The sequence below is a fragment of the Prionailurus viverrinus genome, chromosome X (genome assembly GCF_022837055.1).
Source record: "Prionailurus viverrinus isolate Anna chromosome X, UM_Priviv_1.0, whole genome shotgun sequence".
NCBI lineage: Eukaryota > Metazoa > Chordata > Mammalia > Carnivora > Felidae > Prionailurus > Prionailurus viverrinus.
In genome coordinates this window covers 3729211-3751813 of record NC_062579.1, presented here as the reverse complement: position 1 = coordinate 3751813, position 22603 = coordinate 3729211, and the positions used below count along the sequence as shown (strand labels likewise).

The following is a 22603-nucleotide window of genomic DNA, read 5'->3' as shown; positions in this document are numbered from 1 at the left end:
CTCACGGCCTCGGTCCCGACGAGCCAATGGGGCCGCTAACCAAAAGACAACAGCCGGGGGATGGGACCGCCAAAGGGGGGCGGAGGGGCAGCCCTTGTCTTCAGCCATGTCGGCTCCCTCTTGCTTTGATCCGACTCACCCCCTCTGCCCCTCTCTCGGGCATCTCACGGGCACTCCCACCTACCGTCAGTTAACGACGTGTATGGACACAACGGACATAAACAGGACAGATGTGAGCACACGCCTGTGCAGGTGGCCCACGGAATGAGACAGGACGCAAAGCACGTTCCCCCAAACCATGGAAATGCATCCGTTCACTCCGTTCCACAAGCGGGAACAGAAAGTCTCCTTAATAACTATGACGTTCAGGAGCCTTCGTGACTGACATCTGGGGCTGTGGGGGTGTCCTGTCCACCGCAGGGTGTTGGGCAGTCTCCCTGTCTCCACCCACAGGATGCCAGGAGCACCTCGCGGGGGCGACAACTAAAAACGTACCCGGACATTGCCAAGTGTCCCCTGGAGGGAGACGACGGCCCAGCTGAGAAGCGCTGTCTTCTGAGAGGTGCCTGCGGGCATCGCAGGAGCTACGCTATCCTCATATCTTTGCCAGGCCTCAGAGTCGTCATCCCCAGCCACGGGCCTTAGCGCTTCTTTTGGGAGGGTCCCCGGATGGCCAAAACGTGCTAAGCACTGGGCAGTACTTTCGGAAACCTGCCCCCCAGAAGCAATCATGAAAACAGACACACGGAGAAGCCACCTGCCCCCTGGAGCGAACCAGATGCTAAGAGGGAGAAGCACACCAAGTGGCCACACCGCGCACCTGAAGGCGGTGCTTACTCACTTCTCGTCCGTGGTCCCAGGAGAGGGGACTTTGGGGAGCAGCTTCCTCCGCTGCTGGGCTTCTTCCAGCAGGTGCTCGTCTTTGGGGAAGATCCCCTCCATCAGGTCCATGGTGGTTCTGATCTTCACGCTGGGGTCCAGGATGTCGGCCAGAGACTTCTCCTTGCCCACGATCTCCCGGGCCAGCTCTTCTGACTTCAGGTCTTCGGCTGTCCTCTCCTTGGTCTTCATGTAGCTGAACCCGGACGGAGAGGCCCCGCTGTCCTTGGCAGTGGGCGCGGGGGCTTCGGGGGGCTGGGGCTGGGGCTGGGCACCCTGGCGGCTGTACACGCAGAAGCGGGAGTAGAACTGCTCCGAGGTGCTGAGGGTCTTGATGTGGTCTTTCTCCAGCCCGCTGGGCAGTGTGGGCAGCTCGGTGGTGCGGGCCAGGCCCTGGCGGCTCTCCTTCTCAGGCCGGCTCTCCGAGTGCACAATCTTGATGGGCACCATCTTCACAGTGGTATTGTTGTCAATCACCCGCTCGATTCTGGAAAGAGAAGAGCCGTGTACTGAAAACGCAAAGTGAGCCCTGCCGTCGACGCCTACCCAGGAGAGAAACCCGCTGGTCCCTCACCTGCTCTTCCGGCTGGGGAACCCAGGCTCAAAGACCTTTGGCCACTGAGCTGGAAGGAGCCTCCGTGATCACAGACCCAGGACGGGGAATGGAGGTTGAGGAGGCCTGCGTTCCTGACCCTGAGCGTCTGGACACCTTTTCCACTTTCAAAATCACCCACACCCCTAGGGGAGCCGGGGGTGTATCCCTGGGCTTGCTGACTGAGAGGAGGGTGGTTTAACATGCGTTTACGTGCGGATAATAGTGCAAACATTAACAGGCCCTGCTCGGTGACATTCTCCTTTGTCGGGGAACCTGCAACAGGCTTCCTTTCACAGTTATCATTAAAGCCTTCCCTCGCTGCCTCTCGAAGCAGGGCCAGTACATACCCACGGGTGCCTGCGTGGTTCTGGGGCCGCCGGGAGACTTCTAGAAAGATTGCCTATGTTTTTTTTCTTTTAATGTTTGTTTGTTTGTTTGTTTATTTATTTATCGACGTTTTTAAATTTATTTTTGGGACAGAGAGAGACAGAGCATGAACGGGGGAGAGGGGCAGAGAGAGAGGGAGACACAGAATCGGAAACAGGCTCCAGGCTCCGAGCCATCAGCCCAGAGCCTGACGCGGGGCTCGAACTCCCGGACCGCGAGATCGTGACCTGGCTGAAGTCGGACGCTTAACCGACTGCGCCACCCAGGCGCCCCTAATGTTTATTTTTGAAAAAGAAAGTGCAAGTGGGGTAGGGGCGGATGGGGGAGCAGAGGATCGTTTGAAGTTTAAGCAAAAAATCCCCAGACAACTGTTAAAGATTTAAAAGTAAGCTACCTAGGGGCACCTGGGTGGCTCAGTCGGCTGAGCGTCTGACTTCAGCTCAGGTTATGATCTCACGGCTCGTGGGTTCGAGCCCCGTGTTGGGCTCTGTGCTGACGGCTTGGAGCCTAGAGTCTGCTTCCGATTCTGCGTCTCCCCCTCTCTCTGTCCCTTTCCCACTCACACTTTTCTTTCTCTCAAAAATGAACAAATGTTGGAAAAACAAATAAGTAAAAAAGTCAGCTACCTAGTGTTAGCACATGAGTTGAAGCATTTGTTTTGGTAGGAATGCCCATTCTGAAATCCCTCAGAGGCTAGGAATGCTTCCTCTCCTCTCTCTGCACTCCTGCTGGGGGCTCAGGGCCTGGCACACAGGGACGGCTCAACAGCGCGTGAAGGTGGGAGCCTGCCCTGCACCCCGGCTGGCGCCCCAGCAGGCAGGAGCGCGTGCACACTCATGGTCAAGGGGTAGCTGGAAGGAGGGAGAGGCCGGACATGGAGGGAGATGAGGTGAGCAGCTCTGCTCAAGAGATCCAAGTCAGCAGAGAGCAGGGCAATTTCTTTTACATTTTTATTTATTTCTAAAATTATTTTTGTTAATGTTTATTTATCGTTGAGAGAGACAGACAGAGCATACGTGGGGGAGGGGCAGAGACAGAGGGAGACACAGAATCGGAAGCAGGCTCCATGTTCTGAGCTGTCAGCACAGAGCCCGATGTGGGGCTCGAACTCAGGGACCGTGAGATCATGACCCGAGCTGAAGTTGGACGCTTCACTGACTGCCCCACCGAGGCACCCCTTTCTTTTAAATTTTTAAACGTTTATTCATTTTTAAAAAAAAAATTTTTTTTTTCAACATTTATTTATTTTTGGGACAGAGAGAGACAGAGCATGAACGGGGGAGGGGCAGAGAGAGAGGGAGACACAGAATCGGAAACAGGCTCCAGGCTCTGAGCCATCAGCCCAGAGCCCGACGCGGGGCTCGAACTCCCGGACCGCGAGATCGTGACCTGGCTGAAGTCGGACGCTTAACCGACTGCGCCACCCAGGCGCCCCTAAACGTTTATTCATTTTTGAGAGTGGGGAGGGCAGAGAGAAGGGGATAGAGGATCGATCCAAACAGGCTCCACGCCATCAATGCAGAGCCCGACGTGGGGCTCGAACTCACGCACTGTGAGACGCTTAGTTGGATGCTTAACTGACTGAACCACTCAGGCGCCCCAAGAACAGTATCTCTGAGCTGAGCCCAAATGACCGGCAGCTCAGGAAGCCCTGACACAGGGGGACCCTGACCCTTCCCCTGCTGACCCATTGGTAGCTGACCGTGGATACAGAGCAGGGCCAGGACCCCTCCCCGGCTTCTTGTTCAGCCTGCAGGTCACTGGGATCGCAGGCTCTCATACCAGGATTGACCGACGGGGCACACCGTGGGGACGGTGACTAATTCAGTGCACTGTGAGCGACTTTCTGGGTAGCAGCTCTTGGAGGTGGCACGGCCACCATGTGCCTCACTGAGCTTCCTGAGAACAAAGTGTCCACATGTGGGTCTGGGTATAGACACTGACCCGGATTCGGGCCCTCTGCGAGCACTCATACAGCAGGGGACATGGCGCACAGGCAACCTTTTCCGACCCAAAAGACACGATGGGTGGGAACACTAAATAATGTGGGTACCCATCACCCCCCAGTATCTTCAATAGGCACTGTCCCTGTTTACTGAAATCCCTCTCAAGCTCCTGGAAAAGACAGAATGAGAAAATCAACACTGGCTTCAGGCAAGGAAAAAATGAAACCCACTCCCTACGTCCTGAGCCGACGCAGGTCACGAGCACTGTGGGAACACATGGCTGTTTCTCCGAGGAGCCCGCGGAGCTCAGACCAGCTCCCGAGAAGCGAGCGGCCTGAGCGGCCTAGGCCAGCTCGCCTGGAACAGTGTTGTACACTTGGCCTGCCACACAGATCACGTTATTGCTTCTTCTTCCCTTCAGAATGGACAACGCTGCCTCCCACTGACAGGTTATCTCAGTGGTGCCCACAGTCTGCATGACACAGAGCACAGACGTGGCCCCCAGATGAAGCTGTGGTTACGAGGCCACACTTGTGGAGATACAGGATGCTATCAGTGGTGTCCTCTCTGCCGAGTTATTTTCAAGGTGGAAAGAAAAGAACAGGGGCGACTGGGGTGGCTCAGTTGGTTAAACATCTGACTCTTAAAAAAAATTTTTTTTTAATGTTTATTTATTTTTGAGAGAGAGAGAGAGAGAGAGAGAGAGAGAGAGAGAGAGATACAGCATGAGTGGGGGAGGGGCAGAGAGAGAGAGAGGGAGACACAGAATGTGAAACAGACTCCGGGCTCTGAGCTGTCAGCACAGAGCCCGACGCGGGGCTTGAACCCACGAACCGTGAGATCATGACCTGAGCCGAAGTTGGACGCTCAACGGACTGAGCCCCCCAGGCGCCCCTTAACATCTGACTCTTGATTTCGGCTCAGGACATGATCTCTTGGGTCCGGAGTCTGAGCCCTGCGTTGGGCTCTGTGCTGAGAGCGTGGAGCCGGCTTTGGGATTGTCTCTCACTCTCTCTCTGCCCCTCCCGTGCTCCTGCTCTTTCTCAAAATAAATCAATGAACTTAAAAAAAAAAAGAGAACGGCTTGAGACTCTACAACAAAAAGGTCCAACAGAACTTTCTGGGATGATGGAAATAAATGGTATGTGTGCCATTAACCACACGTGGTGCAGCTGATGCACAGAATTTATTTTGTTTTTCATTAACTTCCATTCCTACGGCCACATGTGACTGTGGCTACCGTATTCGACAGCACAGGACATCGGGGCCAGAGCATTCCCTGCTGCGGGGCTCACCTGTGCACCGCAGGATGTGAGGCGTCCCGGCCTCTGCCCGCTGGATGCCAGCAGCAACACTCGCTCTTCAGCTGTGACCCCCCCAAACCTCTCCAGACACAGCCAAATGCCCCCCCGGGGGCAAAGCCACCCTCCCCCAGATGGACAACCACGGCCCTAGCGAGCAAGATGAAAATTCTGCACTTCTGCCCTTTCCCAGTTCTTCAAAGGCACTCTGAGAGGACGGCAAAAGGAAACATTCAGTGTTCGGGGCCGGTCGGTCCCTGCCTGACCATATTTATTACCAACGTCTCCACGGGCACGGCAGACAAGTCCACGTCGGAAACTCTAACAGCAGCGCCATGGAGTTGAACAGGTTTTTCCTCTGCCTTCATAACATGTGTATACCAGCTTTGCTTTTCACATATGACACAGAAAGAAAATGTGTTGGGGCACCTGGGTGGCTCAGTCGGTGAAGCGTCCAACTCTTGACTTTGGCTCAGGTCTGATCTCACAGTTTGACCGTGTGAGGCCCTGCGTGAGCCCCACACGAGCCCCGCATGAGTCCTGGCTGGGGCTCTGCGGTGACAGCATGGAGCCTGCTTGCGATTCTATCTCCCCCTGTCTCTGTCTCTGCCCCTCCTCTGCTCACACTCTCTCTCAAAAATAGAAACATAAACCTACAAAACGTGTGGAAATACTGGACATTATGAAAAACACCGAAGTCTCCTGAAGGCGTCAGGCTTACTGCACACGGGACTCTCCAACCACACAAGTGCTCAGGGAAAGCACAGCCCTCACGGGCAGATGCCCGGAGGGAAGGCACACACCACCGCTGGGCCTGGACCACGGGGACAGAGGACAGTCCGCACCCGGGGCACATCCCCTTTGCTCCTGGAGAACAGGGCACCCCCGCCCCGACCCCAAGTTAAAAATCCACCTGACCCCTGGAGCTGTGGGTTGTCCCCCGTGGGGTCCAGACACCGCCCCCACACCACCCAGGAAAGACGCCCGGGAAACCTCCAGCGGGAGCCCAGGGAAGGGCAGGCGTGGGGCCAGGGCCGTACCTGGTGGAACTCTCGTCCTGGACCAGCAGGGGAGGTCTGTCCGTGAGCTTCTGCGGGGCGAACTGGGGCGAAGGGGAGCGAGAAGTCTCCATGGCGGCCGGGCGCGGGGCCCGCAGCGAGGAAGGGAGCGGGGCTTGGCTCTCAGGCCCGGCCGGGTGCCCGTCTACATGCCGCCCCGCGCGCTCGCCGTCTTCGGGCCTTTGGCCGAGGGCCGGGCGGGGGGCGCACGCGTCCGGGGCCTCGGGGGACGGCTGGGGCCCGCTGGGGGTGCCGCTGGCCAGGCCCCCCAACTGCTCGGGCTCACGCTTGGGCGGCGGTGGCGGCGGCGGCGGCCTCCGCGGGGCTGGCTGCTTGGGGACGGGCGCGGCGCTCAAGGGCCTGGGCTCCTGCCCGCGGGTGTGCGGGGCCGAGGGCGCGCCCTCCGAGGATCTGTAGTCTCGAGGGAGGGTCCCCGCTCGGCCGCGGGCCTCCGGGGGCACCTCCGGAGCCCCCCAGGCGGGAGACGGCTGACCGAACTGGGCCGGCGTCCGGGAGTCCTGCTGTCCTGCCGCACCGCTTGCCGGCCGTCGGACATCTGCTTGTCTACAGGGAGAAAGTGTACAAGTGAGCGCACGATGCCAAGCCGCATCTCTCCAAACGGGACTGGATCCAGATCTCGATGACCTTCTTAACTCATTTTCGGGAATGAAAGCCAGATACGTTTTCCCACACCTGTCCCCGCCGTTCGTGACGCGAGGTATCCAGTCCAAGCACACACAGGAGGCTGCATGTTGCTACCTCACGTAACAGGACAAGAAATATTAAAATCACACACACACACTTAAGGTACAGACACGTACTTGCACACACAAGTTGCATTGTGGGGCAAGAAAATTCACGCTTTATTTATTTATAAAGGTTCAGACCTCTTAAAATTTTTTTTCAATGTTTATTTACTTTTGAGAGAGAGAGAGAGAGACAGAGACAGAGAGCGTGTGGGGGAGGGGCAGAGAGAGAGAGAGAGACAGAATCCAAAACAGGCTCCAGGCTGTGAGCTGTCAGCACAGAGCCTGACCTGGGGCTTCAACTCGGGAACCACGAGATCACGACCCGAGCCCAAGTCAGATGCTTAATGGACTGAGCTACCCAGGAGTCCCCTTTACACATTTTTAAAAACAACACTGGTGAAAAATCTCATATGGCTATATTTAGAAATATTTATTTCTTGATGTAAATAAATAATATTTATTTCTTGATTTATTTCTTGAGGGAAGGGGTAGAGAGAGAGGTAGACAGAGAGAATCGCCAGCAGGCTCCATGCTGCCTGCGTGGAGTGTGATGTGGGGCTTGAACTCACAAAGCCGTGAGATCATGACCCGACCCAAAAGGAAGCGTTGGACGCTTAACCGATGGAGCCACCCATGCACCCCAATCAGTCGTATATTATTAAAAAGGAGAAAAACATGGGGCACCTGGGTGGCTCAGTTGGTTGACCGTCCCACCCTTGATCCCTCGATTTTGGCTCAGGTCGTGATCCCAGGGTCAAAGGATCGAGCCCCATGTTCGGCTCTGTGCTGAGTGTGGAGTCTGCTTAAGAGTCTCTCTCTCTCTCTCTCTCTCTCTCTCTCTCTCTCTCTCTCTCTCCCTCCCTCTGCCCCCTCCCCCACTCATGCTCTCTCTCTCTCTCTCTCTCTCTCTCTCTCTCTCTCAAATAAAATTTAAAACAAGAGACAAAAACAAAGACTTTGGGCGCTGCAGTGGCTCACTGATCATTCCATACTGCTACCCGTTCCCAGCTCTACCTCCACATTCGATGCGCATACGCGTGTGCTCAGTACGCACAGACGCACACGCAGGAAGGTCTCCGCAAAACCCGGACGGAGGCACACGCTCCAAGCACGTTTCTCTGCGCTGCAAGCAGCGCTCACTCACGGGCTAAGCACTATCAACTCTGTGACAGAGCAGACTGCCATGCCTTTGCCAGCACAGTTCCTTCCAACCTGACACAGTAATAAAAGGAGCCTCTGAAGGACCGTCCCATTCGGGGAAGAGCAATTTGGCATTGAGGAGATCACCTCAGAGGTGTTAAAGCAAACTCTAACGAGGGCAGCACGGGGGGAACCAGAAGACAGAGAACCGGTGCCTGTAAGTGACGTCCCCTTCTAACAAGCTAGGTAAGGCTTTCCCCCTCATTCCATGACCCCCTTGGGGCCCAGGAGTGAGCCTGCCTCCTGGGATGTGATGCCCGGCCTGGGTGTTATGGATGCCCCAACCCCAGCCAGGCTGCTGCACGACAAAGTCCAGTGCCCGCTGCGTGTCCCTCTGACCGTGTCCCTCGGGGAAAGGGCCCCTCCAGCTTCAGCGGATGCTCTGGAGTAGAACCCTGACCATGCCCAAGTCCCTCCCCTTCCCGTCGTCAGCCAGCTGGGGGCAGCTCCCCACCTTGTGCTGCCGTGAGCACAGCCACACACGGCTGGACCCGGCCGCACCTAGAAGCTGGAAGCCGTGCACATCTGGGAGAGGTGTGGTCTCACAGGGGCCCTGGGAGAGGGCAGGTGTGGTCTCTGCTTTCAAGACGCTGAAGACATGGCCTCGACTTCGAAGATGCACGGTGACAAAACAGCCAAGCAGAAGAGTTTAAAATATTAACCCAGTTTCAGAAAGTTAGATATTTAAGAAAAAAATACATACTAGGTACACACTAAGAGAAACTAGAAATTTTCAAAATAACTTTTTAATAAAAAAAACTTTTTTAGATGTTTATTTTTGAGAGACAGAGAGTGAGCAGGGGAGGGGCAGAGAGGGAGGGAGACACAGAATCCGAAGCAGGTTCCAGGCTCTGAGGTCAGCACAGACCCCGACGCGGGGCTCCAACTCACAAACCATGAGATCATGATTTCAGCTGAAATCAGACGCTTAACTGACTGAGCCACCAAGGCACCTCGGAGCCCTTCCTTTTTAAATGTTGAAAAAATTTTCAAGGATAGGGGTTCCTGGGTGGCTCAGTTGGTTGAGTGTCCAACTTCAGCTCATGTCATGATCTCATGGCTCATGAGTTTGAGCCGCGCATCAGGCTCTATGCTGACAGCTCAGAACTTGGAGCCTGTGTCTCCCTCTCTCTCTCTGCCCCTAACCCACTCGCATTCTCTCTCTCAAAAATAAACATTTAAAAAAATTTTTTTAATTTTCAAGGATAAAGTCAATGGTGATAGAAAGATCCACAGACAGAGTAAGAAAATAAGAAGTCTTAAGGATTTGCCAGCAAAGGCACCTAAGCATTTAGCTCCGAGGAATGCCTGGAACAGTGAGTCAAGCCATACAAAGGAACCTTTAAAAAGCAGCTGCATTCCAGAGTCCCAGCAATTGATATGCAGCTCAGGTCACTCACTGCCATGCAGAACATGCTAATGACACGTTATCAAGGAGAAGGCTGCTCCAGGAGGAGGCTCCCAGGACACCTGCAACCTCTGGGCAGGCGGGAGCCCAGCACCTGGGTCTGAGACAGGGCAGCAAAGCAAAACAAACCTCATCTGGATTTTCTCTCTGCCCCTCCCCTGCTGGTGTGCGCGCTCTCTCACCTAAAATAAATAAATAGACTTTAAAATAAAAGCTGATGGGTGCCGGGGTAGCTTAGTCAAGTCAGCATCTGACTCTTGATTTCAGCTGAGTTCATGATCTCATGGTCGTGGGTTTGAGACCCAAGTCCGGCCCAGCACTGATAGCATGCAGTCTGCTTGGGATTCTCTCTCCCCCCAGCGCCTGGCTGTTTCTCCTCTGCCTCCTGCCATGAAAGGTCCGAGGCAGGGCAGCGAAGCAAAACAAACCTCATCTGAAGAGGAACCCCCCCACCCGCCCCAAGGCCACATAAATGCTGCTCAGGACCCCAAACACCCTGTGATAGGGGCAGAAATGACCAGAAGTCCAAAAGGAGAAAGACTATATACAGACACATACATACACAAACACACACCAAATGCCCAGGGAATCCCATCAACACTGGTATTATTCAAATCTACGTTGTTGATTTGGGGATGCGGCTGGTCAGCCCCATGTCTAACTGTGCTTTCCAAATCCGAGAGGTGGCGGTTTTATTTCCAGGTTCTTTCTGCTCGTGATGAGCCCCTGTTGTGGCCCTGGGTTCCTCTCTCTGGGCCACAGGTTTCTGCTCCGTCTCACACAGGCCCTCTACTCCTGGTCACCCGTAGCCCAGGACTGGTCTCACTCTCCAATGCTTTCGTGGTTCAGTGTCCACTCACCTCACTGGGCTATAAGCGCCTCCACGGAGGGCAGGAGACCAGGCCAGCTTCTTGAAGCCTCACAAGCAAATATTGCATGCACCATGGCACACGGTCACCCAAACATCAACGTACAAATGCATCTGCTGCCTTCAGTCACTGTGCACAATGGTAAGGAGCAAGGCTGTGTTGCTTTCCTTCGTCCCTTCCTCCCTCCTCTTTCTTTTATGTTTATTTTTTATTCTTGAGGGAGGGAGGGAGGGAGAGAGGGAGAGAGGGAGAGAGGGAGAGAGAGACAGAGAGAGAGGGAGGGAGAGAACAAGTGGGGAAGGGGCAGAAAGAGAGGGAGACAGAGAATCCAAAGCAGGCTCCAGGCTCTGAACTGTCAGCGCAGAGCCGGATGTGGGGCTCGAACTCACAAACTGTGAGATCATGACATGAGCCGAAGTCGGACGCTTAACTGACTGAGCCACCCAGGTACCCCATTTCTTTTTTTTTTTAAGTTTACTTATTTGAGAGAGAGAGAGAGAAAGAGAGAGAGAAAGAGAAAGAGAAAAGAGAAAGAGAGAGAGAGACAAAGAGAGCAAGCTGGGGAGGGACAGAGAGAGGGACAGAGAATCCCAAGGAGGCTTCACACTGTCAGCTCGGTGCCTGACGCAGGGCTCGAACTCACAAACTGTGAGATCATGACCTGAGCCCAAATCAAGAGTCGGATGCTTCACGGACTGAGTCACCCAGGCGCCCTGCGAGGCTGCATTTTCTGAGACGCAGCCAGTCAGGTTCTCAGAGAAATAACTTTGCAGGTGAACATTCCCATCATAACTGAACATTTTTAGACTGCTCTGGAATCACTAATTAATTCAGCACTGCTTTGCAAGTTGGGTTAACCATTGTCTCCATCAAGGAAAAGAGAAACATTTCTAGCTCTCGGATGACTTACGTAACGCGTACCACAGGGTCCTCCTTTCCTAAGTGCTTAGAGGGACAATGAGAGGAGAGGGACACACGGTCACTTCTGACTTGGACACACATTTCTTGCTCACGGCTCTTCCTCCTGATGCACTTCAGTGTGTGAGGCCATGGTGAGGCCCTGGCCCACATTTCATTTGGGGTTTCACTAGGCAGACGCTTCCCATCACAGCACCATTTACCAGCTGTGTGACATTGGCGAGAGACAGTGTGTCACCAAGCCTCATTTCCTCACCATGGGATACCGTGGGGGGGCGGGGGGGGGGCGCCACGCGAGGCAGAGGCGGCAGAGCCCCCCACGCGGCGGGATCCACGTGGCGGCCCCCACCAGCCACACGCTGCGCAGAGCCCCCAGCGGGAGAATGCCCCGTGTGGCGGAGCAGACCCGAACGCAGGTCTCCGCGGCAGCACCGCGTACCCCCCTGCCCACGCCACGCCGCGCCGCGCCACGCCACGCCACACCACAGCGCGGCACAGCCAGGCAGGGCCACCCGGGCCTCCACCTGGGGAAGGGCATCCCCGTGGCAGCTGCTCCGGGGCGCTTACGGGTACCGCCACAATCCCGTGGGATGGAACTGCCCAAGTGAACGACGGGGAGAGACAGAGCAACCTTCCAGTGGAAGACAGGAGGAAGTGTTTCCTCCTTTCATTTCAATATTGCGAAAAATGCTAACTCCTACAGTTCACAAAGCCAGCCCGCCGCGGACGTCAGCCAGGGTGGCTGGCGTACTGGAGACGGTTCAAGAGCAGTACTTGCGAGTGTATGTGGCAAAGCCAGGTCTGCACGGGACAAAATGACTCCACAGGCCAACCGGGTAGGACTCAGAAGTGCTGCCTTCCAGGCAGAGACGGGCCTCCCCCAGAAGCGGTGGAGGTCAACATTCACAGTTTTAGGCGGCACACATCCATTGCCTGTGGGTATGGAGGACGGCGATTTTGCGAAGGCTGGAACCGTTTATTAGAAATCACAGCTTCTCTCCCTGTATCTGCATGGAACACCACCAGGCTGGCTGTCTCAAGAACAACACTGCCACCGGACGTTCAGACGAGCCAGGTGGCTGGAGAGACACGGGACGCTCACGCCACAAGTCCAAGTCTCCGGAACGAGTCCCTGGTGTCTCCGCTGATCTTTGTGAGCCCCAGGGAACTCCCAGCACACACACATGGCCACAGTGAAGCACACGCAGGAAGGTCTTCTGTCTACACAGCACCCCCTCAGAGCCAAACAAGGTGGGAAAAGGTGACGATGATGGGCAAGGCATGGAAGCGAAAGAGGCAATCAACCGATTCACTGATGAACGGATGGAAACGACTAGAAACGTCTCCGACAGCGTGAACACCCAGGGATAATGGCACCACCCACTCTTTCCTTGAAAATGCCAGACTACCACAGGATTTCCCAGATGGTGAGCCCTGGAGGCTAAAGGCTGCCTGACTGTCGTACCCCAGTTTCCGAGTATGCAAACAACGTCTACCAAACGCATGGGCAGGTACACCAGTGATGAGGGAGAGAGCGGTTTCCATGAGTCCTGTCCCCATTCTGTGTCTCGCAGAATCACCTTCTGGGAGGGGAGGGGCGCTGAAATCGTTTTCAATCCAGTCATCTCTCTACTGCAACGTCTCCACCAAAGTGATTCCCTCTGCGTCAGACCCAAAGAGGCTCTCTCTTCTGTGATTCTAATGCCACACGGGGAAAGCAATCACTTTAGAAAATCAGATGAATGTTACTCCTTCATTATCTTAACAGATGGATAAAAAAAAAACTTGCTTCCTTTGGGTTTTGTTTTTTGCTTGCAGGAATTTGGGTGGTAAATAGGAATGAAGCTGAATTGAGAGGGACTGGTAAGTCGTTTGTAGTTAAGTGGAGGAGAACAGATTAATAGAGAGATTCCACACACACAGAGGATCCAAATCAGAATGTACAAGCACAGATTTCTGGAAGGACTAGTGTCCAATCACAGAAAATACTTAGATTTAGAGACTGTAGTCTGTGACCGCCCCTCAAGCATCCAACTCTGTGTTCAGAACACGTGTTTTGAATCTATTCCAGGCCTCTTTCATTTCTGTGGCTACAGAGACTCTTGTTCCTGGTTCCAAGATGTGACACTTGGAAATTTTTGTTTGTTTTAATGTGTCTATTTCATTTATTTTTGAGAGAGAGAGAGAGAGCGAGAGGGCGCATGAGCGGGGGGAGCACAGAGAGGGGGACAGAGGATCTGAAGCAGGCTCTATGCTGACAGCAGACAGCCCGACATGGGGCTCGAACTCACGAACCATGAGATCACGATCTGATGATCTGAGTCAAAGTCAAACAAACACTTAACCTACTCAGCCACCCAGGCACCCCTGAAAATCGATGAATTGTTTTGTTTTGATTGAACCAAAATCCCCAAATCAGGCAAATTCTCTCTGCCAATGAAAGCTCCAGACCAGTGAGAAACAGGCACAAATGGGCTAAAGATGACATTTTCACGTGCTCGGTTAGCAAAGTTTTCTTCAGGCATTCCGTTATCAGCTTTCCTAAAAATACGTTCTGTGCAAAGTTCAAAGTGGGCAAGCCCGATCCGAACTGCAAGGTTTTAGAACTAGCCGAACTGATCAAATCAAGATTTCAGGGGGAAGTGGGGCTGGCCAATGACACTGCTCCGCTGCTGGCTACAGACTGCACTCACTGTGGTCTGCAGGCTTTAAGTAGGTGACCCGGCAGGGCACGATTAGTCTTCTGAAACCGCAGGACACAAGAGTGTGTGCCACAAGTCACCCCACAGTCCGAGCTGCACCTGTGGCCAGCCAGGACCCCACTCTCAGCATGGGTCAGCCCACGTCCGACCAGAAAATACCTGAAGCAGGACACACAATACAAACCACAAGAGATACAGTAAAAAGTTCTCTCTGCCTTCTGAGACCCTGGCAGCTCCTTCCGCAACTCATGGGAAGCTATTACCAGTTTGAAGCCTATCAAAGAAAACAGGGGAAATGTAATCAATATCAGAGGCTTTTGACCCTCCCAGGCATGAGGTTACCCTGTCCATGTTTCTTTCCAAGATGTGTAAAAAAGCAGCTTCCTGAACCCACCCCTCCAATTCTCAAGAACATTCTGAAGGAACGTAGGGGATGATGCTACAGACATACAAATCTAAGCTCTCCTCGAACTTACTCCGTGAGAAGCCAGCTCTGGGCAGAGGTAGGGGCTGATGAGGACACGTACGCCTGCAAATCTGTTATCTTAGCAAAAGCCTTCCTGGGAATCTGGATGTCAAGGCAGTGCTGAGAATCTCTGCTTTATGGGACCCTCCCCTCCCAAATTCCTTCTCTCCCCTTGTTCTAACCACTTGATCTGAGTATTACAAACTACGCCTGAAGCTTTAATCCTTGGCTTGGCATGTCCCTTCGAAACCAGACGATCATCCTCTGAAGACACAGTGAGATTAAGTACCCCTTGGTACCAGCCTTGGAGGGATAAAGCCTTGATGTTTCATTCTCCACCAAGAAAGGCTTCTCAAACCCTGGGCCCAGGGGATTTGGGCCTTGGCCTGTAGTTTGTCAAACCCTGCTCTAAAAGGCAAGGCAGATAGTAATTTCTAAACAATTTTAACTCCTTTTGATAAGTACTATGAAGCGAATGCCAAGGGAGAAAAGAGGAGAGACTTTACAGAGAGGAGGGCCTGCTGAGTTCCTCTAAAGCTATGATTTTATAACTGCAATGCCTCAAGCAATGGTCTCTTGTGAACATCCTGGGATGAACCATGGTGAATGTTGCAACCTGTCACTGCAAATCATTAGAAGCAGTCAGAAGGAAAAATCAGGTTAGTATCGTATTACGGCAGACACTTCATTTACCTCAATAATAGTTTCGGGAACATCTAGGCTGCATAAGTTTTTATTAGGTATGATCTGTTCTTGAGAAAAACGTAAAAGCTGCAAACATTAGGGCACAGGGAACAAGTGATACATGAATTTGGGTTTACCCTACATCTTGTGCCCTACATGTACACGCTTTTCTCCTGAGCCACTTAAGTTTTTAAAAACACGTGTTTGTATTCCTAGAAATCTAGCTATGGATCTGGGAGGTCTTGACATTATAGAACATCTCCGCCTCTATTCCTCCCCACACCCCACCACAATTTTATCTTTTATTTTTATTTTGGGAGAGAGAGAGACAGAAAACACACACATGCATGCAAGAGGGGGAGGGCAAAGGGAGGGAGAGAGAGAGAAAGAGAAGGAAGGAGGGAGGGAGAGAGGGAGAGAGGGAGAGAGGGGGAGGGGGAGGGGGAGGGGGAGGGGGGGAGAGAGAGAGAGAGAGAGAGAGAGAGAGAGAGAGAGAGAGAGAGAATCTTAAGTAGGCTCCAAGTTCAGTGCAGAGTCCGACTCAGAGCTCGATCCCATGACCACACCACAATCTTATCAAGGTATTGTTTACACACCATAAAATTCAAGCGATGGGAGGTTTGGGTAAATGTATAGAGTTGTGTATTCACCACCACAATCAAGTCAAAATACAACTGCACTGCCCCAGAAAGTTCCCTCTTGCTCTAAGGCACTTAGTGCAGCCCTGACTGAAAACCCTGTAAGGTAGTGTGTTTGTCTGCAAGGACAGCCAACTTTAGGCAGACGCAGAAGATTAAAATTCCTTAAAACTACAAGTCAGGGGCGCCTGGGTAGCTCAGTCAGTTAAATATCGGACTCCTGATTTCAGCTCAGGTCATGATCTCATGGTTCATGGGTTCAAGCCCTGCATCAGGCTCTGTGCTGATGGCGTGGAGCCTGCTTGGGATTCCTTCTCTTCCCCTCTCTGTCTGTCCCTCCCCCATTTATGCTCTCTCTCTCTCTCTCTCTCTCTCAAAATAAATAAACATTTGGGGGGAAAAAAAACACCTACAAATCAAACCCTACTGAAATGATTGGGAAATGCCCATTTCAACAAATCTGAGAGTGAATCTATTTACGACTTGCACAAACTAATGTTCTGCAAGCAAAGCCACGTTGCAGTGACCTTTCCAGACTGTGAGCAAAGTATTCCATGGGAAGGATCAGCCACCCTGGGCATTTCCACTCTTCTTCTGTCCTCCCCTTATTGCATTTTACAAACATGCATATGCTTTAGCCACCATTAGCATGGAAAGTAGCTATGCCTGACCCTGTCCCCCAGAAACTTCCGGCTCCTCCTGCCACCAACACCAGATCAAGGCCAGACTGCATGCTTGATCTTGCAGACTCCCCCTCATCCCTCCCAAGCCACCTGCCACTCCTCAGGGTTGCATGTTCCTGCAACATACATTTTGGCCAAAGGCCCTCCCCTGCCATTTATGCCTCGTGGTTTCCATATCTCCGCTTTGATCCACACTCTTCCGAATACGCCCCATGGACACCATTCCCATTTTCTTTAAGATCCAACCTTTTCCATGAAGCATTTCCAGGACCTGTTTTTGGTTTTGTTTTGTTTTGAGAGAGAGAGACAGACAGAACGTAAGCAAGGGAGGGGCAGAGAGGGAGACACAGAATCTGAAGCAGGCTCTAGGCTCTGAGCAGTCAGCATAGAGCCCGATGTGGGGCTCAAACTCACGAACTGCAAGATCATGACCTGAGCTGAAGTCATATGCCCAACTGAGGAGCCATCCAGGTGCCCCCATTTCCAGGACCTGTTGACAAACAAGCCTTTCTTCTGTTGAACGCCCATAAGAATTTAATCTTTACCTGTTTGTCCCCAAACTATACTCAGTTTATCTGTATTATTTTCGGTGAATATCACTTCTCCTGGATACGGTGATAACACCCACGTCTGTCTGTAGGCCTAACGCAGTGCCCTGGCACAAGGCAGGCTTCAGCAAAGACTCAGTGAGGTAACAGGAAGAAAGGAGGGAGGGAGTAAGGGAGGAGAGGAAGCCAAGGCCGGCAGGCTGATTTTCTTGGGCCTTCTGACTACCTGACATCACAGTATTTATTTCTGTAACCCTCCAAAATTCATATGTTAAATTCTAACTCCCTCTCACCCAGGGGGTAGTGTTAGGAGGTGGGACGTGGGGGAGGTTATTAGGGCATAAAGATGGAGCCCTCAGCAGTGGGACAGTGCCCTTGTAAAAGAGACACGAGGGGCACCTGGGTGGTTCAGTTGGCTGACTGTCTGACTTCGGCTCAGGTCATGATCTCAAGGTTCATGAGTTTGAGTCTTGCATCGGGCTCGCTGATGTCAGTACGGAGCCTGCTTCTGATCCTCTGTCCCCCCTTCACTTATGCGCGCTCTCTTTCTCTCTCTAAAAAGAAAAAAAAAAGAGAGAGAGACACAGGAAAGCACTTGTGGCCCCTCTCTCTGCCCTCCACCACGTAAGGACGAGGCAAGAACAGAGCTGTCTGCAAACCAGGAAACGGGTCTCACCAGGAACCAAGTCAGCTGCACTTCAATCTTGGATTTCCAGCCTCTGGAACTGGTGAAAAGTAAATGTCTGTTGTTTAAGCACCTAGTCTACGGTAATCTGTTATGTTATTATCTTCCCTGACAAAGAGAAGATCCTTCAAGGGAGATTCTCTCTGTACCTGATTCCATTTTGCAGGCTTCCTGGCACCTCACCACATAAATACAGATCAGTAACCAGAAACATACCGATGTCACCCGAAGACCTGTCCACAGAGCCCGTGGTTCTGATCGAATACTAATTAAAACATAGGGGCGCGCACACACACACACACACACACACACACACACACACACACACGTACCCAGTATGCTGGAGCAGTGAGGCCTGGGAGAAGATTCCATGCCCCGACCTGGTCTTAAATGAGAGGCAGACGGCGTCAGCTCTACTGCGCAGCCGTGTCCTGACTCAGTCCTTGCAATTTCACATCACGTTGCTATAGAAACCAATGCCACTCACTGAAGCAGTTAGGTTCCCTTGCCCATTAAACACAATCTGAAGCCACTCAATTTTTCAACAAAGCGATGACCATAATAAAAATATTAACTGGGGACTGAGTAGCCCTTTACTCTTTCCAGTGTGTTTGTATCTATAGTTAAATGGCTTCTATGTATTTTACTTGGACACACTTACACCCTGAGCAATCAAATGCTTTTGGGGCGGTGGGCCACAGCAAAATACACAACAGGAACATTATAATGAACACAAAAACATCCTGATGAGGGAGAACGAAAAGGAGAAAGGCACAGGCATGGAAAAGTGCTCAAGTGAGCAGACCGTGGCAGGTATGGAAGTCTGACAGATGTGCCTCATGGGCTCTGGTCAACCACAGCAGGTGGCCGGAGGTGCTGGGGTACTGGGTAGGCAGGCACTTCTCGATTCTTCAGCACACACAGCCCTAACCCTAACGTCCATTGGCAGAGGGCAAACATAACTGAGAAAATCCAGTACTTCTGCCTGGCCTGTGAGGACACTGCAGCCCCAGAGCCTAAGTGACTTACTGATAACCTGAGCTAGGGTGTAGATATTCATCTGTGACTCCTTCTCTCTGTCTACAACATCACGTGAGACACTCCTCTGAAACCCCTATGTTCTTCTCTTCCTGACCAGTTTTATCTTCTTTGCAAAAACTCTGTAGAATGTTTCAGGTGGCAGTCTACAGCTCATAGGATGGTCACAGGCCCAGAGCCCCAGATGGTTATGCTTGTGACGTCACTAATGCAAAGGCCAGGACACAACTGCCAGGGGCCAGGAGCCAGCAGGATAGAAATGGACTGTGCAAAACCGCCAGGCAGGGGCAATGGCATGATTATTAAATACTTACACACAGAAAAGGACAAAACTAAGCATAACCAACCCTAAATGTTTGAAAAGCACACAACGCACTTCAGGGATCTATCTGCAACCTAAATAACAATGATCATGAAGAGAGAGGTCCCACCCCCAACAGGAAAGTGAACACAAGATATGAACAGTAATGAACCAAAGAAAAAATACAAATGGCTAGACAAGGCACAAACTCAACTTCGCTAGTTACTGGGCAAATGCAAGTTAAAAATGAAATTGCTCTTTTCCTGTCGAATCACAGAACTTTTAAAATGTCTGATGTGGGTGCCTGGGTGGCTTAGTCAGTTAAGCATTCGACTTCAGCTCAGGTCATGAACTCACGGTTCGTGGGTTCAAGGCCCGTGTCGGGCTCTGTGCTGACGGCTCAGACCTTGGAGCCTGCTTCAGATTTTGTGTCTCCCCCTTTCTCTCTGCCCCTCCCCTGCTCACACTCTGTCTTTCTCTCAAAAATAAACATTACAATTTTTTTTTAATTTATAGTTGGGGCACTGGGTGGCTTAGTTGGTTGAGTGTCCAACTTCAGCTCAGCTCATGATCTCAGGGTTCGTGAGTTCGAGCCCCACATTGGGCTCGTTGCTGTCAGTGCAGAGCCTGCTTCAGATCCTCTGTCCTCCTCTCTCCCTGCCCCTCCTCTGTTCTCTCTTAAAAAATAAATAAGCATAAAAATAAATAAATGAACAAATAAATGTCTGATGTGGCCAGAGTTTTGAGAAAGCAGGACTGCCCTAGGCTACTAGGTGGTAGGGTACAAACAGCACGCACTTTATGGAAGGCAATTTGCGCGTATTTCCCAAAAGCCTACCTAGCAATTCCGTATCTAGAATTTGATCCTAGGGAAATCAGCATGCCAGAACATGAGTATTTCACAAGATGTTTGCTGCAGCCTCACCTATATAACTGTGAAAGTGTGGAAATAATCCTAAAAGTCTACAGGACCTCTACTGGACATTTGTATCTTACAATGCCACGCATCATACACAGAACTTCCTTATATATTTTTAAAGTTTTTCTTAAAAAAATTGTTTTTAGGGGCGCCTGGGTGGCGCAGTCGGTTAAGCGTCTGACTTCAGCCAGGTCACGATCTCACTGTCCGTGAGTTCGAGCCCCGCGTCAGGCTCTGGGCTGATGGCTCAGAGCCTGGAGCCTGTTTCCGATTCTGTGTCTCCCTCTCTCTGTGCCCCTCCCCCGTTCATGCTCTGTCTCTCTCTGTCCCAAAAATAAATAAACGTTGAAAAAAAAATTGTTCTTAATGTTTATTCATTTTTGAGAGACAGAGATAGACAGCGCAAGTGGGGTGGGGCAGACAGAGATGGAGACACGGAATCTGAAGCAGGCTCCAGGCTCTGAGCTGTTAGCACAAGGCCCGACGCAGGGCTCGAACTCAGAGAGTATGAGATCATGACCTGAGCTGAAGTCAGACGCTCAACCGACTGAGCCACCCAGGTGCCCCTAAAATTTTTCTTTTTTAAATGTTTATCTATTTTAGAGAGAGAGAGAGAGAGAGAGAGAGAGAGAGCGTGCACACGCAGGGACACACAAGTTGGGGAGGGGCACAGAGGATCTGAAGAGGACTCTGTGCTGACCAAAGAACTTCCTTATATTTTTACTTTTTTGTTTTAATGTTTATTTATATTTGAGAGAGACAGAGAGAGAACACGAACAGGGGAGGGGCACAGAGAGAGGGAGGGAGAGAATCACAGGCAGGCTCTGTACCATCAGTGCAGAGCTTGAGGTGGGGATCAAATCCATGAACCGTGAGATCGTGACCTGAACCGAAACCCAGAGTTGAACGCTTAACTGACTGAGCCACCCAGGCGGCCCCTAGTCTCCCCATAATTTAAGAGAAAATCATTTGCGTCAGCTGTCTCTTACCACAATTGCATGTGACCCCAAATTCTCAAAATTCTATACATTGGATTGTCTAATTATTGTCACTCAGCTGAACCATATTTGGAAATGGGTTATTTACCCAATAGGCTTTAGATATATTAATTGTACATAAAAGCTTACCTTATATACTTTATTACTCTATAAAATGTCTAATATGTGAGTGTGCCTATGTTGTACACATATATACATATACGTGCATGCACGTGGATATAAATGTTAAAACACCTTCCTAGAGTTTCTAATTATTCCATCTTTAATGGCCTCTGAGTATGTTTAAGGGCCCACTGGCTAGACTTTGCAAGAGTCATTAAATAACAAATGTTATGCAAGTTATGCCCCAAAGCACTTCATCTGTTAGCAGCTGACTTTATGAGGCATTAGCACAGGACACCGGACAGGTTTGACTGTCAAGGGCACTGCTATTCCATCAACAAAGCCTGCAGGCAGGAACACCATTGGCAGACAGGAGCTCGTTTTATTTTAAATGGATCTCAAAGACATTAATGTGTGTGTGTGTGTGTGTGTGTGTGTGTGTGTGTGTGTGTGTGACTTATATTTATAGGTCTTCTTTTCCATGTTATATGTGTGTGTGTGTGTGACTTATATTTATAGGTCTTCTTTTCCATGAATGTCTTTTCCACTAAGACAATACAACCTGGGGGCTGGGTATGTGACCTCAAGGGGGATTGCAGTGCCTGGCTTCTGTCCCTGAGAATGAAAAACTAGTATGGTCTCAAGGGACCTCAGAAATCAGTGATTCCAAACGCTTTATCCTTCCTTCCTTACTTCCTTCTTCTTTTTTTTAATAAGTATTTTAAAGCTTTCTCAGTCTTTTTTTTTCAATGTTTACATATTTGAGAGACAGAGTACAAGCGGGGGAGGGGCAGAGAGAGAGGGAGCCACAGAATCTGAAGCAGGCTCCAGGCCCCGAGCTGTCGGCACAGAGCCCGATGCGGGACTCAAACCCACGAACCGTGAGATCATGACCTGAGCCGAAGTCGGATGATTAACCGACTGAGCTACTCACGCGCCCCTTATTATAGTAAACTTAAAAAAAAAATCTCCTAAGTCCACATGAAATTTAACTTGATAGATGGCACAAAATAAGAATATACTTTTTTCCTAATCTATTTTTTTCAACAGCATATGTGACATGATTTTTTCTTTTTTCTTTTTAATTTTAACGTTTTATTTATTTTTGAGACAGGGAGAGACAGAGCATGAACAGAGGAGGGTCAGAGAGAGGGCGACACAGAATCCGAAACAGGCTCCAGGCTCTGAGCTGTCAGCACAGAGCCCGAAGCGGGGCTCGAACTCACGGACCGTGAGATCATGACCTGAGCCGAAGTCGGCCACTTAACCGACTGAGCCACCCAGGCGCCCCGTGACATGATTTTTTCTCTTCTGTTGTTTTTCATGCGTTATTAAATCTTCAATTAAAAAATAAGCTCATTTTTGGGCTACTGATTCTCCTCTTGTATTAATTAACTTTTGTCTGTTCTTGAACCACTGCTGTACTACTTGAATTCTTGTTGCTTTATAATACATTTAAGTTCCTGTGAGGACTAGTCTTCTCCCTTATCACACTTTAAAAAATAATTTTTTGTTAAAGATTTTATTTA

The 22603-nt window shown here is 51.2% G+C and overlaps 1 protein-coding gene across 13 annotated transcripts in view; it reads right to left on the bottom strand.

Moving 5' to 3' along the window:
* SHROOM2 (shroom family member 2) overlaps window positions 1-22603 on the bottom strand; it is a 160582-nt gene that overhangs the window by 12220 nt on the left and 125759 nt on the right. For all 13 annotated transcript variants that reach the window (XR_007148905.1, XR_007148906.1, XM_047843645.1 and 10 more), the window contains 2 exons: window positions 6149-6730; window positions 842-1366 (listed from right to left, as the gene is read on the bottom strand). Coding sequence is in view for 11 of the 13 variants with exons in the window: in XM_047843645.1 (XP_047699601.1) it covers window positions 842-1366; window positions 6149-6730 (1107 nt within the window). In the remaining 2 variants the exon portion in view is untranslated. The remainder of the gene's footprint in view (window positions 1-841; window positions 1367-6148; window positions 6731-22603) is intronic.